Source organism: Sturnira hondurensis, unplaced genomic scaffold (genome assembly GCF_014824575.4).
Source record: "Sturnira hondurensis isolate 20B ecotype Veracruz unplaced genomic scaffold, ASM1482457v3 Scaffold0003693, whole genome shotgun sequence".
NCBI classification, from domain to species: Eukaryota; Metazoa; Chordata; class Mammalia; order Chiroptera; family Phyllostomidae; genus Sturnira; species Sturnira hondurensis.
In genome coordinates, this window is record NW_028076324.1 from 5,890,884 (window position 1) to 5,914,139 (window position 23,256).

The 23,256-nt window shown below is 41.0% G+C and overlaps 1 protein-coding gene across 1 annotated transcript in view; it reads right to left on the reverse strand.

Moving 5' to 3' along the window:
- Nucleotides 1–23,256, reverse strand: part of ELP3 (elongator acetyltransferase complex subunit 3) — a 90,838-nt gene that overhangs the window by 54,220 nt on the left and 13,362 nt on the right. Inside the window, exons 4-8 of the mRNA XM_037042220.1 lie at nt 22,173–22,243; nt 21,304–21,367; nt 19,404–19,472; nt 17,397–17,551; nt 2,700–2,861 (exon numbers count right to left, since the gene is read on the reverse strand). Of these exons, the coding sequence (XP_036898115.1) occupies nt 2,700–2,861; nt 17,397–17,551; nt 19,404–19,472; nt 21,304–21,367; nt 22,173–22,243 (521 nt within the window). The remainder of the gene's footprint in view (nt 1–2,699; nt 2,862–17,396; nt 17,552–19,403; nt 19,473–21,303; nt 21,368–22,172; nt 22,244–23,256) is intronic.

Below are 23,256 nucleotides of genomic sequence, written 5' to 3' on the forward strand. Positions count from 1 at the left end.
ACAGCCACGAGTGGAAAACTTATTTGAACAAATAATAAAGGAGAACTTCCCCAGTCTGGCAAAGGAAATAGACTTCCAGGAAATCCAGGAAGCTCAGAGAGTCCCAAAGAAGTTGGACCCAAGAAGGAACACACCAAGGCACATCATAATTACATTAGCCAAGACTAAAATGAAGGAGAGAATCCTAGAAGCAGCAAGGGATAAGGGGACAGTCACCTACAAAGGAGTACCCATCAGACTGTCAGCGGATTTCTCAAAAGAGACCTTACAGGCAAGAAGGGGCTGGAAAGAAGTATTCCAAGTCATGAAATCCAAAGACCTACAGCCAAGATTGCTTTATCCAGCAAAACTTTCATTTAGAATGGAAGGACAGATAAAGTGCTTCTCAGATAAGGTCAAGTTCAAGGAGTTCATCATCACCAAGCCCTTATTATATGAAATGCTAAAGGGACTTATATAAGAAAAAGAAGATGAAAAATATGAACAGTGAAAGGACAGCAAACACACAGTTATTAACAACCACACCTAAAACAAAAGCAAACCAAGAGGACAGCTAGATCAGGAGTGGAACCATAGAAATGAAGAACACATGGAGGGTTAGCAACAGGGGAGAGGAAGGAGGAGAAGGGGGGAGAAGGTACAGAAAATAGCATAGACAGTAGGTAGAAAATAGGGGGGAGGGCAAGAATAGTAGGGAAATATAGAATCTAAAGAACTTGAGACACGTGGTTATAAACTAAGGGGGGGAGAATGGTGTGGGATGGGGTGTGCGGGTGGAGGGGAATGAAGGGGGGAATAGAACAACTGTAATGGTATAATCAATAAAATATATATATATTAATTTTAAAAAACCCAGTTCCTCAGACGTGCTATCATATTGGAGAGCGCAGAAAAACACTTCAATTATCACAGATCTGTTGGACAGTCTTGCTCTAAGCAAAGTTTCCAAAGTATGTGAAACTCAGTACATGTAAAATGAAACTCATCTTCCCTCTCCTCTTCTTCCCGTTCTCTCTTACCCTCCCTTCTACTCAGTCAACAAACCCTGTCCCCTTCCCTTTTCAGGACATCATTTCTGGCTGAACTTACTGCAACAGACTCTTAACTGGACCTCCTTCTAGCTCGTTCTTCTTCATCCACCCCCATACCGTGCTCCTCATAAAGCGATTTTTCTAAAATACAGATGTGCTCGTATCACAGGTTAGCTTACAACATGTCCTTGGATTAAAGCCCGAACTCCCTGGCCTGATTCTAAGACTCGTAATTTGGCTCCTCTGCGCACCTTTAAGCCTCACCTCTTGCCACCTCGCACCCTACCCCTCTAACCAAACGGAACCACTCCGAAAATCTAAATGTGCCAAGTGCTCCCACCCTCGGCACTTCGCTCCCATTTTCCTTTCTGCCTGAAGCATTGTCCTCTTCCCCACCTAACTCACACTCTTTCTGTGAGTTAGGTGTCAGTTTAGATGTCATTTTCTCAGGAAGCTTCCCTAACTTTCAAGAGACTCTTTTCCTCTCCACAGGCCCCTCCTCAGCACAGCCCCCCGCCCCCCCCCCCGCATCAGCAGCCCCACTAGTGTTCCCATCAGAGCACTCCCCGATGAGAACGGTTCTATTTGCATTCACTTTTCTCAAGCTGATTCTTCCTTGTGCTCAAAAATATTTAATAGTGCTCTGTTACCTAAAGGAAAAATCCCCCCTCATCTGCCAGGCACTCTCCCCGATTGGTCCTAGGGTGCTGTGTGCGTGTTTCTCCGCTTCCCCTTGACTTCCCTCTCCTTGCACAGCCCTCAACCATGTCTACACAAACACTATTAATGTAGCCTGGAAGGTCCAATGCAACCTCCTCCTTGAAGCCCGCCTTCACCACCCCAGGTCAAGGATTTCTGCTGCTCAATAAACTCCTGAAATCTTGTGATTTACTAATTTACCAATTAATCACAAATCTCAGTTAACCTTCCATGTGTATCCTTTCTTCTCAACCCAGTGATATGTTCCTAGAGGGAAGAGACCTTCATGCGGCTCTATCAACCTATACTTCCTTCCTTCCTCGCAGTTTGCACCCACTGCCTCACCAGCCTTCTCACTTACCACCCTGGCACCTGGTATCTGCTTCACAGAAACTGATCTCTTACATTTCACGTCGACTTCCTTGCTGTTCAAACCCCTTTCTCTGTTCCCATTCTCCTCTGCCTTTTCTCCTTTTTTTTTTAAAGATTTTATTTATTTACCTTTAGAGGGGAAGGGAAGGAGAGAAATATCCACGTATGGTTGCCTCTCATGTGTCCCCTGCTGGGAACTGGCCCGCAACCCAGGCATGTGCCCTGACTGGGAATCAAACTGCGATCCTTTGGTTCGCAGGCCTGTGCTCAATCTGCCACTGAGCTATACTCGCCAGGGCCTTTTCTCCTGCTTTAAATTACTGACCTTGAGACCTCCCTTCTGCTTTCCATTCTGGAAAAGGCTGTTTATGACAAGACTAGGAAGAGATATAAGCATGTGTATGGGCAACTAGAAAAGAGGCAGCAGGGAAAGACAGAAAGACAGAATGGAGTTAAGAGCACAGACGGAAAAATAACTCCAAAGGAGGAATACTTGTACCTCTTCCTCTAAGAGCAGGAAGAAGGGAAAACGAGCAGAACACATGCAACTGGTGGGCGTGAGGAAGGCTTGTGCAAGACCATTTGCCACCATCTCACCTGTTGGTATCTCTGGCCACATCTTCATAGACACTCTGCACCCCAATCTCCAGCCTCGTGCAGCCATAGGTCAACATGTCACTTAAATGCCGCTTCATGCAGTAATCGGGTCTGGTCTCGATGGTGATCCCAATACACTTTGTGAGGCTCCTCTCAGAATACCTGTGGAGCAAACCTAAGAGTAAACGACCTGCCACAGCTTTAGGACGTGTGCTTTGATTTAGGATGTTGTCTTTTCTTTGTCCTCCCAGGGTAAGGCAGTGGTGAAGACCTCGGGCTTTGGAGTCAGAGCACCTGAATTCAAATCCTGGCTCTGCTACTCCCTGGCACTATAGACAGGAATGGCATTAACCCCTCTGTGCTTCGGTTCCATTATCTTCGAAATGAGGATAACAGCACCTACACCTCATAGAACGACGTGACTGAAGCAGCCTAATACCGTCCTCATCATCATCGTCTGCACTATGCCTCGAACATAATTTCCTTAAAAGCAGTCATTTCAACCGTGAAAATCCTATTTTTCAATTCCTAGCCAGCAATTTTTCATACAAGTGAAAACCATCTGCATTATTTATTTCCAATTCTATATTTTTGACATGTGAATAAAAAAGGGAGGGAAGGTATATATAATAATAATCACAGGAATAATTTAGGTGAAATATCTTCTACATACAAAAAAGTCTTTCTGCCAAGCCTATTAATCTTAGCGATGATTTACAAAATTAGCAACCTTTTTTCTTTTACTAAAGCCACATATCAGAGTAGTGAGTACCACATTAGATTCAAGCTGTTTGAGCTAATGGCCTTAGTGCTGGCCAAAACCCCAGATAAATAAAAATGACTCGCTAAGGGGAGGTGTTGACGTGAGGGGCCAGGAACTAACATTCAGAGGCGCTGCGCTATATACTCCATACTCACGAAGTGCTCCATCCGCCCTATGGAGTGTGTCTAATCAGCCCCATTTTACAGATGAAGAAACTGAAGTTCAGAGCCATTAAATACTTGTCCAAGGGCGTACAGCTCCTAAAATGCAACGTAGGACTTGACATGGAGTCCGTCGGACTTCCACATCCCTGCTCCACACCTCAGCTCCTCCCACTGCTTAGACAGCACTGCACATCAGAGTTCTCGCCCCTTCACCTTCTCGGACGCCCTAGGACCCGGCAGTTCCTCAGGACGCATCCTTCCTCAGCTTCCTCACTTCTTTAGGGAGGGTGAGGGGAGGCTTTTTCTGCTATTAAATTTAATTTCTTTCTTTCCAGAGAAATTCATAGCTCTTTCTTAAAAGCAAAAGTCATAAAATTTCCGTAATTTTGGCTACTCCTTTAGGTATATTCCTTTATTAATTGTCGATTAAAACTGACTTAATGTTGATGTTAATAATAACCATTAAGAAAGTTAAGACCCACAGAACTGGTAGACTAATTTTGAAGTTTTTCACTGTAGACATTCAAACTCTTTGGTACTGTTTACTACTGTATTCTATAAGGTTTCGTATGGGATTACAGAAGCAAGAAGACTAAAGGTAAACAACCAATTCAAAGTTACTGTCAGATGAACCATAAGACAGAAAAAGGGCTCATATTTTATCAAAAATTCTAAGAAAAGAGTCAAAAGAAGTCATTTGACTTCTTAGAAACAACTGAGTCAGAAAGTCCCATGCCTCTCCAACAGGCAGACACCAAGGCCTGCAGTAATGGAGATACATAATGCCATATAGTACATGTATCTGGGGAAAAAACCATTTTTAAAACCAAAACAAACACACATATTATGGAGAAAAGAAACTACATGAAAGTTGATTTAAAAAAACAAAAGGCAGAAAACTCTGAGCATATTTAATTAGGTCCGTGAGAGCATCTCAGAACCAGACATTCTGCCCTGACTCGTGTGGATGGTAGGGCACTGTCCTGCAAAGCAGAAGGTCACCAGTCGTCGCCCAGTCAGGGTACACGCCTGGGTTGTGGGTTCAGTCCTACATGGAGTGTGCGCGAGAAGCAACACATTGATGAACCTCTCCTTCTGTTTCTCCCTCCCTTCCCCTTTCTCTAAAATAAATCTTAAAAAAAAAATCAGACATTCCAAAATCATGTCATAAATCTTCCCACTAACTGATATTTTTCAAAGCCTCCAGTACTTGTTAAAGGACGCCCTTAGGTCAGGAAGCTCAGCAGCACAAAAGGACCTCGCGCCACCGGGAAGAAGCTAGAGGGCAGTCAGTCACACTCATGGGGATTTGTCCACAGGAGAAAGAACATTCACTAGCTAATCCTTGTATTGCACAGCTTGTCAAAGGCCCAACCAAGACATACAGAGGAAGCTACAAGGATGATAAGGTCTCTGCGTAAGTAGACAGAATCTAGTACAGGACACAGAGGCAAATCTTATTGTCAAAACAACTCAACTCCATTTTGAAAATATCTTCCATCTGGGGAAATATTATTGCCTTTTGCAGGAGCAGAAATGGAGAAATAAAACATCAGTCAAGTTTTTAAAAGCCACATTTTATTTATGAAAGGTTTTTTATCACTATTTTCATTTGAAAAGCAATAAGCAGAAACGAGAAAGAATAAGGTCATCTTTCCTACAAAACCACTGTATTTTATTAGAACTTTTTGCTAATGTTATATTCAGTCCTACACATCACTGAATCTGACTTTTCATTTAATGGAGATGCAGATATCAGTATGACCGTTAATATGTAAATATGTGCACACTGGTTTTCAACTTGTCGAAGTAACATATTTGGGCTGATGTTTTATGGCCTGCTATAATTCTCTGTATCATTTAGACAGTCACCCAACAGTATGGCTAGCTTAGTTCAACTCCCATACCTTCCAGGAGCCACAGACTTCTTAAGTTCTTGGTCATCCAGGAAATGTGCCAAACATTCTCCAACCCTGACCATAAGCTTCTAAGAGACAAAGTCAGGACTTGTACCCAAGTCTTCTGATTCCCATTTTATTGCTCTTTTGGGGGATAGTACAGGGTCTCAAAGGCCTCTACCCATCAGTACAGGGCTATGTTTTCTGAATGCCGTAGGAGGGGCCCTGACGACAAAAGATGCTGCTGTTCTCTCAAAGCACAACTGAAGCCAATGATGTATGTTGACAGCATTCTTTCACAGAGGGGAGGAGGTAGGGGGAGTAGACTGGACAACAACCTGGAAATTTAAAAGCAAACAAAAACCAAATGCTACCCACCCAACCTTCACAACACAGGTCAAATCCATTTCTCCTCCCGGGCACCTTCCCACACCTCCCAGTACCAACTCTGCGCTCCCACTCCCAAAGCACTCTGCCTGTACTATAAATACAGTTTCCTTCTTATTCGTGGACATGTCTGTCTCTCCATTTTGACAGGAAGCTCCTGGAAGGCAGTATAAGCTTGAATACATTTGAAAGTAACTGCTTAAGGACTTCAGCACTAAAAACACTCCTTCAATATAAAAAAATGTAAATGTGAAGAATGAACACATGAATTCGACATAACTGAAGATAAACGAGGTCTCTCTTCACTCCTAGAGCAGCCACTAGATAATTCCGTTTACCTTTCATCTCGCAAACGACCAACCCTAGAAGATACCTAGCACTAGGTCAGGTATTCTATAGCAAGTAGAAATAATAACAGTTCTTATCCCAGGTGTGCTTAATAATCTAGCTGCAAGGATAAGACATGAAGATAACACCAGGGACCACTTAAGAACAAAGCTAGAAGTGGCAGAAATAACAACAGACGTAGACTATCTCTTGGGAAGCACACTTCTACTTCAGAAAGGGAGAAAGTGGCCCCATAAAGTGACTTTAATGTCTGCTTGCTCCGAGGGACACTGAGAGGATACAGCACATCGAACAGTAGTCTCTTTGTAATCTCTGGAAACTGGTTTCTGATCCACTCCAAGAGGGCTGTGGCACCAAGGAACACTTCTCATTGCTGTCACTGCGCCGTAGCCCTCCTTAAAGCCTCTGCCACCATGGAAGCTGGAAGTGCCTCAGTCTAGTCCTGTGTGAAGCCTCGCCAGCTCTAGGCCCCACTTCCTGAAAGGCCCATGGAAGTTTCCTACATGGACACCTCTCTACCTCCAACTCCACCTGCTAAAACCACGCTGCAAATAATAATAGTAAATGCTATTTACCATTATTAAACTAAGTAATAAAAATTAGAGTAATAATACAAATGAAAAGGATAATGGATGAAATATCAATTTTCATTAGTCACAATGTACAAACTCTTTTCTGCACCTACAGTCCCAAAATGAGTAGGCAGATTCGATAAACGGCTTTGGACGACCAAAGAGCTGAACTGGGAAATAACACCCGGGGCTCTGGTGTAACGCCCAGGAAGCAGCACCACAGAACACAGTTTTCCTCTCTATAACCAAACCTGGAAAATACCCGAATAAAATTCTATGTTTTACTAAGGGTGTCCAACCTTTCAGCGTCTCTGGGCCACACTGGAAGAAGAGTTGTCTTGGGCCACACATTAAATACACAAACACTAATGAAAACTGATGAGCAAAAAAAGGTTTTAAGTAAGTTTACAATTTTGTATTGGGCCGCAAGCTGGACACCCTGAGATGATACCGTGCTAGTGATATTCTAGACTTATGAATGACTGAGCTAAGTGCTTGGTGTGTTTGAGGATTAAAAATTAACTATCCCCCCACATCTTGTTTGAGATAGTGGTCACGTTTCCTCCCTGGCTTTTGGTAGTTATGCCAAGATCTATAAAATAAGATGGTTCTGCCCAACAAACTGTGGAAACAGAAAGGGACAGAATTTTGATTTCTGAATGAGTCCTACCTATGAAAAACTAAACTGGTGACACTGGGTTAGGAACTAGTCAGGGACCCCTGCTCCCTCATTCATGCTAGTTGACAAGGTTTAACACGTATGAAAAACATTCTGTAACATTTTGAGTTTCGATTCTTTCAGTTGCTGACAAGAATGCTATACTTTTATACTCCAATCAGACAGCAAAACCTCCAATAGCAACACACTATTAACAGAAAGAGAAAAAAATCAGTTATTTCACTTCTTTTAATATTATATTCACATTCAAATATAAGGGCAATATGCAGGATCCTCACTCCTGCTTGAGTGTGGTTGATAAGGATATAATAATTTACAGTTTTAATTTGAACACCTTACCTAAAATGCCATGTGGTGTGCTGAGTGTGATATTGTTATGCTACAGAATTCCATGATTTTGTAATAAAAGGAGGAGCGTTACTGTGCCAGAACCTGTACACAAATGAATCACAGAAACTTTCCATGGCTCAATGAAAACTAACTTGGGAACACATATTTTAGATAAAAATTCTCATGTCAATACATATCTTTAAATCATAGAATGTAAGAGAAAGAAGTAATTTTAGAGATAATCTAGTTCCACTTCCCACTTTTATAGATAAATAAGCGGCTTGAAGCAGGACACAATGCCAGTTAAAAGCAGCAGTGTGGAACCTAAGCCTGCTGCTTCGCAACGCACAGCTCCTTCCACGGCACTCATCACACACGTACTACACGCCATCTCGCCTTAAAGCACTGAACTAGGTCTAAGGGCTCCTCTCTCATAAGAAGATTATTTCTTTAAAAGATATAAAAAATGCATTATACAAAATTAGACAGTAATAGTGTTCATTAACACTATTATTCTTGCCGACTGAAAATCACAGGGAGAGGTAACAGACATTAAACTGACAGATGAAAATGCAACTACTTTAATAATTATAGTGTTAACAGACAACTAAAACACACACACTGTAAAATTGGATTTAAAAAATATATCCATCTACCATAGACTGCTGTCTGCAAGAAACCCACTCCCAGCACAGAGACGGATGCAGACAGAAGTACACACATGAAGAAGATGATACACGGGAAAGACAGTACACACATGTATGCTGTAATGGCTAACCTAACCTCAAATAAAGGGACCTTCAGGGATAAAAGATGTTTCATAATGATAAAAAGGTCATTTCATAATGATATAAAGCTCATATATCAGGAAAACACAGCATTCATAGTGTGTATGTGGCTGATAACAGATCTTTAAAATAAATGGTCATAATATAATTCAAGAAGCAGATAATTCTTCAACCACAGTTGGATACTTAGTATCTCCCTTTCAGCAACTGATAGAACTGGACAGAAAAAACCCCAGAGATAATGTGAACACTACAGCCCACCACCCTGACTGAACTGGTATCTGCAGAACACTCCACCCAACAACCACAGAACACACGTTCCTGCAAGTACACACACAGTGCGCTTACCAAGAGACACCACATGGGCCAGGCGACGAAGTAAGTCTTAATTAAAAAAACTTTAAAAACCGTAGTCATACAAAACAGACCCCTCTCTGACCAAAATGGAATTAAATTAGAAAACAGTAACAAGATGTCAAGAAAAACTCCATGTATTTGGAAATTAACCCATTTCTATATACTCTATGGGTCAAAATATAACAAATTTTAGAAAACATTTTTAACTGAACAAAAATTAAAATACAACATATCAAAGTATGTGAGATTCAACTACAACAGGAAAACGTAAAGCTTTAAATACTTATATTAAAAAAAGGTCTATAAGGCTGGCCAAACTTCTATATCTTACTGAAGTCAAAACAGAGCAAAGTAAACCCAAAGAAAGTAGAAGATAAAAATAAAAGCAGAAAACAATGAAGTAGAGAAAAGCAAAAATCAATTCTATAAAAAGAACAACAAAACTAATAAACCTCTAATTAATCAGGAAGGAAAGAAACTACAGATTACCAACACCAGGATTTTAAGAGGGGTGATCACAAGCACCCTACAGACAGACATTAAAAGTATAATAAAGGATATTATGAACATGCTCTGGCTAATGTGGCTCAGTGGACAGAGTGCTGGCCTGCAAACCAAAGGGTCACTGGTTCAATTCCCAGTCAGGGCACATGTCTGGGTTGTAGGCCAGGTCCCCAGTAGGGGGCAACCACACATTGATATGTTTCTCTTTCTCTCTTCCATCTAAAAAGAAAGTCTTTAAAAAAAGGAATATTATGAACTTAATGCCAAAAAGTTTGGTAACTTGAATGAAACAGACAAATTCCTTGAAAAATATTACACGCCAAAATGGATAGAGATGAAAACAGAAAATCTGAATATCCCCGAATCTATTAGAGGTGCTGAATTAACCGCCTAAGGTCTCCTATAAAGAAATCTCCAGCTTTGGATAGTTTTACTGGTGAGTTCTTGCAGACATTCATGGAAGAAATAACATTCATCTCATAAAAACACAGAACACTTCCCAAGTTTGTTTTCTGGGGCTGGCATAACACAAACACCAAAGCCTGACAAAGAAATTATAAACAAGGATATTACAGACCACCATCCCTCATGATCACACACACAAAATGCTTTACAAAGCATCAGCGGGTTGAACCCAGTGGTAAATGAAAAGGATATGATGACCAAATAGGGTTTATCCTAGGAATACAATTAGTATTACAGTTATTTACTATTTTACGCTATTTGCTCTGAAGTGTTCCAAAGTTGTTTCTAATTTTGTAAATTCCAGAACATTTTTTTATGTTCACCTGTTAATTTTAGAGAGAGGAGGAGAGAGAGAAACTCGATCTGTTGCCCACTCACTGATGCATTCACTGGCCGATCCTAGCATCAGCCCTGACCAGAGACGGAGCCTACACACCTTGGCACAACTGTGGGACAACACTCCCCAACTGCGCTGCCTGGCCAGGGCGAGTGCTCTGAGCTTTTAACAATCCAAATCTCACCCCACTTTTTAAGAGGAATGACAAGCTAATTCTAAACTTCATGTAGAAACACAACGGTTTGGACCTAGCATATCCAAAGCAGTGTCAGAAAACAGTGTCAGCATGGGTTTGTACTACTTGACTTTAGGGCACACTATAAAGCTACAGGGATCAAGACAGTGTGGTACTGTTACAAGGACTGAAAAGCAGGCCAGTGGACCGGGGGAGAGGCTAGCCTCACAGACACAATCAGTTTTTGACAAAGATGCCAATACAATCTGAGTGAGAAAGGAAAGTATATCATAGTTAGATACCCATACAGGAAAAACAGAAACACAGACTCCGACCTCAACACTACACATAAAAATAATTCAGTATGGATCACAGCTTAAATCTGAAAGCTACTTATAAAAACTAGAACTAGAAGAAAACATAGGAGAGTTATTTTCTCTCCTTGGAAGCAGGCAAAGGTTTATTAGAGACAATACAGAAAGGCAAAAACTGTAAAAGGAAAAACTATGAAATCAGATTTCATCAAAATAAAGAATTTAGCCCTGGCTAGTGTGGCTCAGTTGGTTGGAGTGTGGTCCCATGGACTGAAAGGTTGCTGGTTTGATTCCCAGTCAGGTCACGTATCCAGGTTGCAGGTTCAATCCCTGGTAGGGGCACATATGAAAAGGCAACCAATCAACATTTTTCACATCTCTCCCGCCCCCCTTCCTTCTCCCTTCCTCTCTCTCTAAAAGTGATGAAAAAATGTCCTCAGGTGAGGATTTAAAAAGTTTATGCTCAAAGATTATCATTAACATAATGAATAAGTCAAGCCACAGACTGGGTTTTCCTATTTGCAAAATGGAGTGCTAACAAAAGACTGCTATTCAGGATATATATAACAGACAAAACCCAGGAAAACTGTAACAGACACTTCACAAAGGAAATATATACAGAAAGCATAGGCATATAATAAAGTGCTCAACATCATCGGCTAGAAAAATGCAAATCTAAACCACAATGCGACACCACTGCACGCCCACTAGGATGACTAATGAAAGACTGACAGCAGCGTCTGTCGGTGAGTATGCGGAACTGAATGCTCATGTATTATTACCAGTAGGAGTACAAATGGTACAACCACTCAGAAAAATGCCTGGCAGTTTCTTATAAAACTTAACATACGATGCAGCAATTCCACTTCTAGTTATTACTCAAGAGAAATGCATATATATATTCACAAAAGTATGTTCACTGAAATTTTATTCATAATAACCACAAGCTAGAAATGGCCCAGGCAGCCACCCACAGAATGAATAAACAAACTGTGCTCTCTGCATACAATGGGATACTACTCAGCACTAGCACAGTACCAACTACTGAAATACCCAACAATGCTGATGAAGCTTCCTGTGACCGAAACCTTGCATGAAGACACACGCATACCTCCTTTCACTGCACATCACAGACACCGCATTTTCTACAAACGGAACGTTTGTGGCAACCCTGATTTGAGCAAGTCCACCAACATTATTTCTCTAACAAGCTCAGACGATGGTTAGCATTTTCAGCAATCAAGTATTTTTAAATTAAGGGATGTACATCGTTTTTTGGACATAATGCTTTTGCAAACTTAACAGACTATAACACAACATATATGCACAGGGCAACCAAAAAATCCACCTGACTCACTTTACTGAAATGCTCTTCATCTTCCTGCGGTGCTGTGGAACCAACCTGCAGTATCTCTGAAGCATGCCTGTATATGCTGTATGGTGCCACCACACAAAATTCTAGATTAGGAAAACCGATCCACAGACAGAAATGCAAACAACAGCTGCCTCTGGGAGGCACGGATGAGAATTTACCAGGAAGGGGCACAAGGAAACTTTCTGGGGTGACGGCAGTGGTCTCTATCTCAGAAGGCTTTGCTGCACCGGTATTTGCGTTTGTTAGAGCTCATCAAATGAGACATTTAAGAACTCTGCATTTTACTGTATGTACACGAGCTATAAAAGACACTACAAACTGACAGCGAGTTAATCAAGTGCATGATAACGTACTTGGTACTGAAGTCTGTGACCTAGTTTGAAATGTATCTCAAAACAAAGTAAGAAAAAAGAGGGACTGATGGGTGGATAGAGGAATGAATAGTTTAATAAGTATGTGATACATATGTGTGGTGTTCAATTTTTGTTTGAAACAAAATGTTGGAACAAAACAACTAATACCACTCTTTAAGATCTCTAAGATTGTATCCTAGGTTGGGCTGCCAATGAGAATACGGATCCTGGTCACCATCTACCCAAATCCGGCTGACCAAGGGAGGAAGTAAAAGAGGCCAACACATAAAGGATGGGGGCAGCACTGGAGCCGAAACACAGAGAGGCGTTTGAAGCCCACCAGAAGTCAGGCCCAGGACGGCAAGGCAGGAGACGGCCACTTTCAGACACTTTTGGGCTGCCTTTGCTTTCTTCATAACTCGGCAAGTCTATGAAATAGTCCCCTGGGGCTGGTACCCAGCATTTCCTAACACCTAGCTTTTCTAATAAACACAAGACATAGTTGAAGGGTTCAAAGTCACTGACTGGGGTGGAAGAGGGAGAGGAAGAACTGGAAACAAATAAAAAATTCCAATGGGAGAGGGTATGACTCACCCACTTCTTGATGGGTAACTACCCCTTAAACTGCATTTTGTGAAAAGAGCCAAGGAGCATTAAAGATTAAATGTAAAACTGCTTCTGGGCAGGTCTGATTAAAAATGAATAAAACAATTTAAAAAGGCAGTTCTGAGTTATTTGGCAACATTTGCATTCTGGTGAATGCGTGACTCAGACCCTACTGCCAGTCCTTTTCATCTCCAGAGCTGTGCCGTTTAGAGGACAGTCACCAGTAATTGTTCTCTCTGGAGATAACGGAAGAGTCTCGGTCTAGCTGATAGAAATCAGCGGTTATCACTTTGCTCCATTTAATGAGTCTTCACAGAAACTTCACCTGCTTTGTCCTTGAGCTTTCTGTTCACTCAACTTTCTGATTTTTCTACCTGCAAGGATATAACATACTTTTTGCTATTAACTTGCCATAAATAACTAGGTTCACCTTTTTAAGGTTTTTTTCTTAATTATAATTTTCACCTGAGGATATGTTTACTGATTTTAGAGGAAGGGGAAGAGAGAGAGAGAGAGAGAGAGAGAGAGAGAAAAATATTGATCAGCTGCCTCCAGTACGTGCCCTACTGGGGATTGAACCTGCAAACTTTTGGTGCATGGGACAAAGCTCCAACCGAGTCACCCAGCCAGGACTACTTTTTAATCTTTTAACCAAGAAACAAAACTTTAATCAGATTAGACCCATGATAACAAAACAGGGACACATGAGCTAACTTTTAATGTGAACAGACTTTTAACCTTAAATATTGTTGATGAATCTGTCACAATATGTAATTTTTAACTGAACTTAAAATTAACCTTTTAAATAAAAATCTCTGCTAAGCTAATGAAAATTTTACATCTGCGTAGTTAGCAAGCAAAAACAACGGATACTAACTAATAGTAAAAGAAATCCAAAGCTGCCCACTCTCCGTCCGAGAGGGCAGCCACGCTGGGTACGCCGCACCCCCCCCCCCACCCCACAGCTCCGACGAATACCCTCTGTGCAAGACCATGCAGAGAGCAACAGGGGAAAACACCTCCTCCGAACCTCGGGAGAAAACGTGTCTGTCCCACACTCCGCATCTCTGGGCAGCTCTTCACTTCACAAAGGTGCTCACATTCGAGAAGAGTTTTCTGTGTCTCTGGTCTATAGCACAAACCAGGCTAGTATTTCTTCAAATTATATAATGTTCTCTTCTTCCCCTCCAACAAAAAGGCAACTCTACTATTGGAAGTTAGTAGTAGAAATTTACCCCAACAAAGCAAACAAGATGCCACAAACCAGCTTTTTAAGGTTATCTAATAAAAGCACAGAGACTATGAGAAAAGAGCAAAACACGTCAAGCACGGCTGGGCAGAATTCCGGGTGGCATTTATGCACGGCTTTACAGCTCCCAGATTGTACTTTCATTACTTCCCAAGAGCCATTCATGAGATTTGCTGCAATGAAGACTCAAACCATATAAATTTTCATCTGAAAGTAAAGTGTCTGTTGCCCTCTTGAGGTAAACTGAAGAACAGAAAGAAAACAAGGCCAGCTCCTCACCACAGGAGGTGGCTTTGTTCTCCAAGGCGCTTTTTCTACAGACTCTGAGCTCTGAAGCTGGCCAGCTGAAATGCGGACTGTTTCCCCCCCAAAACAGACAACTTCCAAATACCAGTAGAACATTAGAACATTTCTGCAAAAATACAATAAAACTTCACACCAAGAAGAAAGCAAAAATTTTAAAGTTCAATGGATGAAAACGTCAAACCAGATGTATTCTAGAAATTCATTACGAAGATCTTCAGTTGGCCCAGCTCAAGACACTCTGGGAACCCCAACTGGGCTGTGAAAAGCTTTGTGGCAAAATTTTACAGGGGTTGTAGAGGACGGGGGGCAAGGCAAGTCCAGGATATTTTTACAGCTCGATTCCACTTAACAGGCAAGGCCTACAACTTAAGAACAGTTGTACTGAATAGCTGTAATATATAAGCATGGGCAGAAAAATTTAATGGTCTTGACACATTATCCTGCTTGGGAACTAGTAGGGCCCTCTGATATGCTGTGGCTATTCCAAAGTCATGGGGTCTTGAACTAATTAAGGTTGTTTTCCCTCAAATTATACTCGATTCTACACTATCATTTGATGTCAGTATTATTAAGAAAAATGAGTTGGATTACATCATCACCCCTCTTAAAGACTTCAGTGCTTTACTAATACGTGTGACTCATATTTCTGAGTGGCCAAGGTTTTGAATAAGCAGTAATAGTACGGTCGCCATCTCATTCTGCTACTAAAGCCCCAGTCAGAGGGTGAGGTCACACCGGCCAGCTGCTGCTGCAAGTCCAGATTCATGGGCATGAACTCAGCTGGCACATTACCCGAGGCAAAGTGGGCTGTTCACACTCCCCCAGTGCTGAACTCACACAGGCTCAAGGCACCGCTGATATTCGTTTCAACTTATGAAAAAGTCTGTTTTTCTTTTCATTTTTACAAACCCAAAGGACAGCAAAAGAAGTTAAGAGGACAGGGGAAATAAATAGGACGGGCACAAAAAGAAGTTCCTAGCACCAATTCCTTGAGTATCATCTATAAGCAGATAATCCCCCAAACGGTACCACCAGCCCAGGCATCTTTTGTACGGCCTGCCAACATCTCCTTGGATGTATCCAACGCATTTCAAACTTAACATATCTAAAACAAAAACCAAAACCCTCTGAATTTTCTCCCACCAACCTGTTCTTTCCGCTGTCTTCTAACTCAGTATATGACACTACCCATCAACTATCTCCTACAACCCAAACCTAAGGGTCATCCCTAATTCCTCCCTCTTTCTCACCCCAGCTCAACCCAGTCCCTTCAGGGGCGACAACAAACACAGCTCTGATCCGTCCTTTCTTCTCCCTTGTTACTGCCACCTCCCTCACCTGAGCTAGAATGGCTTCTACAGCCTTCTCTCTGGGTTCCCACTTTGGCTCCTGTACCCCTCTAACCCATCAGCTAGACAATAGCCAGAATAATCTTACTTATTACCCTGAATATGACACTTTCCTGCCTAAAACCATTCATTTACTTCCTACTGCATTTTAAATAGAAGTTTAACTCCTCAAAAACGATGCATAATCTGGCCCGTCCCTAACTTGCATCTATGAGCAGATAATCCCCTCTGTTCACTGGAATCTACCACCCACCTTGGCCCCCTCTGTTGCTAGAGAACCCTGAGTTCTTCCTCATTTCAGTGACTTTCCCTTCTTTCTCTGCTCTTGGACTGACCGAGTCTTCCGTACACTTCGAGTCTCAGCTTAAACATCACCACATCCTCCAGAGACTGACCCCATTTATTCTCCAGCACAGCAGCCTACTGTCTTCCTATTTCATAAACTGTATGCACCGTGAGGGCAAGGACAGCACCCGTCTGTTCACCACGTTGTTCCCGGTGCCGGCAGCAGGGCATGGTACCGGGTGTGTGCTCCGTAAATACCCAGCAAATGAAGAACGAGGATACACTAACTAGGTGTTCCTGAAACTTCTGAAGATAAAAACTATTTTTAAGACTTTTACTTCTTAAATCATTGAATTATGTATGAAAATTGAGCTATGAGGTATAAAAAGAATGAATCATTCTCTTCTGTTTTGTCAACTAGAATTTGAATGATCCTATATAATTTAATAATTATTAAAAAATGGCAAATAATAAAATAATGGTTATTAAATAACAGTCACTTGTTTTGTTGATTTTATAGAGGCCAAAAGTTTCAGGTAAACAGTACCCAGTGCTCTTTCTGGGTGGGCTAAACGTGACCTACCCCACCACTTGCTCCTGTGGGTCAGGCCAGCCCAAGGCGAAAAGACCCTCACAGCGACTTTGTGGACCACCCTTTCCCTGGGAACCCTGATGTCTACACACCACACTCACAAACACACACACAGAGGACTACTTCACTGGGAGCAATCCATTCCCACCAAAGAAGTAACTCCAAGAACCAGAGACGGGTGTGATGATAACTACCACCTTAAACCTACTGCGGCAATTGTGTCATGACACACGCAGGTCAGACCCTAGTGCTGTGCGCCCCCAAGTGCTGTGTGTCAGTCCAGCTCAGTCAAACTGAGGAAATGCACTTAACCTTATAATCCATCAAAAGTGGGCAAATAAAAATAATGAAACCTAGTGACTTGCCCCCTCACCGCTGCACGCTCCAAACAACAACCAGGAACGTGGACGCGCAGCTGGCTGAAGGAGTTCTGGTACGCTGCTGCTAGGGGGGTAAACTGACAACCACTTGGGAGAACATGACAAAATGAGGATTTCTTACTTGATTGCCTCATAAACATTGTTGGAGGTATGTCCTGATAAAGCATCATGTAAGTTTCGAATAAAATAATCTCTGTATTCTTCTGGAAGGGCCATAAATGTTCCACCCATCACAATAAACTCCACTTTATCCACACTGTGGCCAAGCTGCTTCAGCTGAAAGACATATGAATTCATCAGCATTAAAAAGATACAGTCACTAACCTAAGAGGGTATTGCAAATTTCTAATTTTATTTTGCAGGGTTTTCATCAGTATCATTTAAAAGTGAGACACAGTTAAACATATTTAGCAAATTCTGTGGGTTAAAAAAACAGACTCCAGAGTCTGAAAGAAAAAAATTATAGTTCAAATAAGGAGGGAGAGTGAGAATTAAAAATAATAAAAATCTTGCCCTGGCTGGTATGGCTCAGTGTAATGAGTGCCGGCCTGCAGACCAAACAGTCGCTGGTTCGATTCTTGGTCAGGGCCCATGCCTAGGTTGTGGGCCAAGCCCCTTTTGGCGGGGGGAGGAATGCAAGAGGCAATTAATTGATGTACCTCTCACACACTGGTATTTCTCTTCCTCTCTTTTTCCTTCCCTCCCCTCTCTCTAAATAAATAAAATCTTTAAAAAATAATAAAAATCTTGATGTTAATACCTACAGAGTTGAGTGGGAATTGAAAAACACATAAAGTATAAACCAGAAAACAGAAAAGGCAAATAAGAGGCATTCTTTATCAGCCACGTGCTTATGTCAGACAATGTGGTAGTCTTGGGGACAAAGAAGATAATTACATGCAATATAATCAGGACTTGGTGCAAATGAAAGAAAAAGAAGACTGGATTAGAAATAAGAATTTAGAAAGCAGTTTTAAAGTAACACTTTAAAGGTTTAAATTGTTTGTGAAGATTCTGGACACAGGTGACACTTCGAGTTTGCTTTTCAAGGGGAAAAAAGGCAAATAAAAGTCTGATGGATAAAACATGAAATATGACATCTCTACTACTAGAGATGTAATGGTACAGATCTTTAATTTTGATAGCTATAAGCAGCCAAAATTCTAATTTTCAAAAACATATTTTTAAATTTCTTGCCATATCTTATGCTAGAGGGAAACAGGATTAAGTAGCTACCAAAGTATGAACTCAAATTAATGTACTATGTAAAGGATGTCTACATTTAATATGAAAAAAAGGTAGCTTTTAAACACTTGTTCCTGAAAAATAGCAAATAATTTATACATATACACATCTTTATGTATGGAGACACACTTGCATATACATATGCATAAATACGTACATATACATTAAAATATATACTGGTATACTACTTTCCACCTGAGATTTTGTAGTTGACCTACTAGATGCTACTATGACAACTACTGGCAGTGTTTACATTTGTTTTTAATTGGACAAGTTTAAACTTGCAAAGCCTGTAAAAATAAAACTTTACTAATGTTCAGAGTTCTTGAACAAAGCAAGGCAATTTACACAGTACTTGTTTTTAATCAGTTATATGAGGTATAGTTTACATACAATGAACCAATGCATTTTAAGTGTGAATGGGTGAGCCTGGGTAGACGTTCAGATGGCGTAACCACCACCACAGGCACGATACAGGGCAATCCCACAGCCCCCGAGTGCTGCCCGTGCCTCCTCCAGCAAACTGGCCACAGCACTCCTTAGCTGGCTCAGGGAAACTGAAATTCAACCTATGCACCTATTGTCTAAGAGTTTCCACACATCTCCAGTCTGTAAATTTCCCACCATAAATGATTTTCTACAAATTAAAAGAAATCCATAGAATATAAAACCCTTAAAGAAAATAAGAGTCTCTAGAGAAAAGTTAAAAAGATATTTTTGATCTTGCTAGATATTGCAAAATAGTCTCCCTCCTTCAGATGGGTATTAAAAACTTACAATGGGGAAAAACACTTTTAGTTCTTATTTCAGGTACAATTCAAATCAAACAATAATACTTTCTAAGTATAAAAATCTAATTTAAAACTGCTCTTAGAAAACTTACCTGCTCTATTCGATGTCTTGTCTGTAGATAAGGGTCATATCTAGCACGAATAGCTCGCATGGAGGTTGGCTATGAAAAAAAGAAGATCCTGTTATGCCCATACTTAATGAAAAATAAAACGTAGTTTCAAAGGGTGTATTAATCTTTCTCAGGCTTCAAAATAATGTCCTGAATAGCATTTGGCTAGTCTCCACCCCGACTGTCACTGAGTATCTGAGCAGCAGGGCATCATCTTAGACCATATTTATCTTCATATAAACACTTATGGAAACCTATACAAATCATTACACTACTCATAGACACAGATGTGCATACATATTCAAAAGAGTTATTGGGTAGAATAACCTTTAAACAAGGTCATTAAATATAACTGACTTAACAAAAATGCCTTTATGGTTTTTTAAAGGATTTTATTCATTTATTTTTAGACAGACGGGGAAGGGAGGGAGAAGGAGATGGGCGAGAAACATTAATGTGTGGTTGCCTCTTGCATGCCCCCTACTGGGGATCTGGCTCACAACCCAGGCATGTGCCTTGATTGGGAGTTGAACTGCTGATCCTTTGGTTCACAGGCCGGAGCTCAATCCACTGAGCAACACCAGCCAGAGCTCAAAAAAACCTTTATGGTTTCACACGATGGAATATTCTATAGCTGTGAACAACACACTGATATAATATGTTCTCTAAAATATACTGTTACATGAAAAAGGCAAGGTGCAACATTTTGATACAGTATCTTGTGTGTAAAAAGTAGGATAAAGACCATCTCTGTGCTTGTAAAGGAAAGATAATCTGATTGTCTGTTGGGGAGGGAGGAGCAGAAAGGAATGGAAGGGGCCAGGAAAGACAAGAAACCTTTTCAGTAAATCCATCTTTATTTTTAAAATTTTAAACTATGAAAAACAGCTTAAAATTTTAAAATGTATGTATATATAAAAGAAGAAGTCACATAGTTAGCTGGCTGCTGGTCTCTACTGAAGAGGCTGACTGCTTCAAAAGCTTGCTCATCACCGGCTTCCTGCTTTCACTCTTGCCTTGCCCCCACTCTAATCCTTTCCTGCCACCACGTGCTCTTTTAAAAAACAATAATGGGTTATATCATCCTTTTAAGTCTTACTGGCTTTTCCTGACATCTATAATAAAATCCAAACTCCTTGCCTTGGCTTCCAAACGACTGTGGCGCTGGTCTCTCCAACCCACTCCTCCCCTGACCCTCCGTGCTCCAGAACCCCACTGTCGTTCCCAGCACGGCTCCTTGTTCTAGTGACTCTCCCTGCTGGAAATGCTCTTTGCTGATATTCTTGAAAGTCTCCTTCTTGTCACCCAGGACTCAGGTGAACTATCACCTCCTCAGAGAACCCCTTCCTAACCACTGTAGCTGAAGTATCCACCCAGCTACACCTCACGATTTTACTTCTCTGCTCACATTTACTTAGCACCTGGTATTTTTTTCTCGCATGTTTCTTTACCGTCTATCTCCTTTACTGGAATGGAAATCCCACAAGACAAGGACCTTGTGTTTTTCACTGCTGCACACACAGGGAGAACAATGTAGTGACGGAGGAGCGCAGAGTTCAAACCCCGGCTCGTCACTCGTTAGCAGTGAGTTGTAAGACCTCTAGGCCTAGTTTCCTCATCCATAAACCCAGAATGATAGTGTCTACCTTCAAAATGTGACTGATAGGGTTTAAACCTGCAAAGTGCTTATGTTTGATATATGTTAATAACAAATGCTTACATAAGTATTTCTTCAGTGACTAGAAAAATGTTGACACTCAGCAAATATTTGGTAATTTTTATAATCAGGAAAAAATAAAAATTTTAAGCTAGTACTTGTAAAATCAGATTCCAGGTGGAGTGTGATGTGACATTTCCTCAAGGCAACCTCACATTACTTTACCTCATATCCAGTGTAGGACTGTGTCGAATATTCAAAGTCTGAATCGGGTCCCCCAGGGCAGTATCTGCCAGCACAACATAAGAACGAAGATGTCAGATACAAAACTGAGGTCAACAGGCCAGTTCAAACATGTGCTGTCCCCGTAAAGCCCAGACATCAAACAAGCTTCCTTTTCAAATCCTAACAGAAGAGTCTACTTTCGCAATGTCTGCAAATAACACATTTTCTACTAAGAAAACAAGATAAACATATAAGGGGACATTATTGCAGTTATTTGCAGAATATTGCAGTCACTATTCTTCCAGAAATTTAAGCTTTTAGGGACAAATAATAGGACCTAAATTTTCCTAAGTTTGGATTGATATTCAGTGTTCTACTGGTAACTATACTGAAGAATACTATTCACCCATTTAATCTTTCTGCCTGGAATTACGCACATTCTTCTGCTATGAAGAATACTAGATAATATTTCAATTATCTAAATTTTAAAAGCTTAAAGGTTACTTATAAACATAACTGTATTCTGATATTTTTCTGACCCAAATTTTATTCAAAATTTCTGACACTTGGAATTTCCATGTTTCATTTGTCAAGTTAACAGAACTGTCTACTGAAGTTAACGGAATGTTTGTTTTGAGTTCTATATAATTTATGTATTTTTTATTGTACATTGGGACAAATTAAAATCTTTGTTTCATTTCTGAAGCATCAAAATAGCCTATCTATGGTTGCTTGTTTCAAAGGACTAACTTACAAATCCATTAAATCAAAGTTTTAACTATTACCTGCATGCACTAGTCAAGGCTCTGGGGGACTTATTAGTGGAACTGAAATACACACACACACCTTGTCAAATTCATTCTACTTACACACATATATTTCCTGTAAAACTGATGTGCGGACATCTGTGGGGCTTGCACATCACTGCCACAACAGCAATCTACAGAGGAAAGACTGATTAAAAAGCCGTTACGGAACGACCGACAGAAAACCCTGGAGCAGGCGGGCTCTCAGAAAACGGGAAAGGAAGGTCATCGCAGGGCACACGAGGGGCTTCGAAGGCCCTGGAAAGGCTGTGATTCTGAGGCTGAGCAGTGGGTGCCGGGGTGACCTCTCTTCAGTGTGATTTGAAAAGAACACTGATCTTTTTAAAATGTATATATGCACTGTCTATACCAGCTTGTATTATATTTTATAGTAAATTAAGTAAAAAATAAGTAATTTTTAAAGTCACAGTGATTTTTACTGATTTGTTTTACTAAAATAGCCTAGGAGAAAAAAACTACCACACGCAATTCTGTACAATTGTATCTAAACCTAATCTTTGTAACTGTAATTCCTTGTGACACACCAGATCTCAATACTCAGAGCAGAGACAATTAAAGTAGGAGCTAGACTTCACAGAAGGTGTGCAAAGCATTCTCAGAGCGGGTTTTGGAGCCCAGGCCAGGTACAGAGAGGGTCTGCTTGAGAAAGGAGGGCATGGTGGAAACAGAAGGCTGGTGACACAGAGGAGCAGCCAGTTAAGTTCAGGCACACACCAGGGTGAGTGCAAGCCAGCTCTCTTACTACCAGAGAAGAAAGTCAGAAATACGGAAAGGGAGGGAACTAGAATGAACTCTGCGGGCTCGATGGAACTGAAGGTACTATCGAGAACTCACTGATTTCAATGGACTGATAAATAAATATGGATGTGAATGTGTTATGAATATATGTATGAACGCATGCATGTATGTATGTATACACATACATTTCCTAGCTCGGTCCACAGAGAGAGCCAGGAAACAGCAGCACCCTAACAGCAATGGCCTATCTGGCACTCCAACCTTGGGCTCTAAATACCAATCTCTATAAAAAGAAACCAGAACTCCTGGGAGAAATAGCTCATCCCAGGGGCAAAGAAGATGAGCCTGCAACATTTCACTATGACTGAAAGCTAGAAACTGCTCAAAG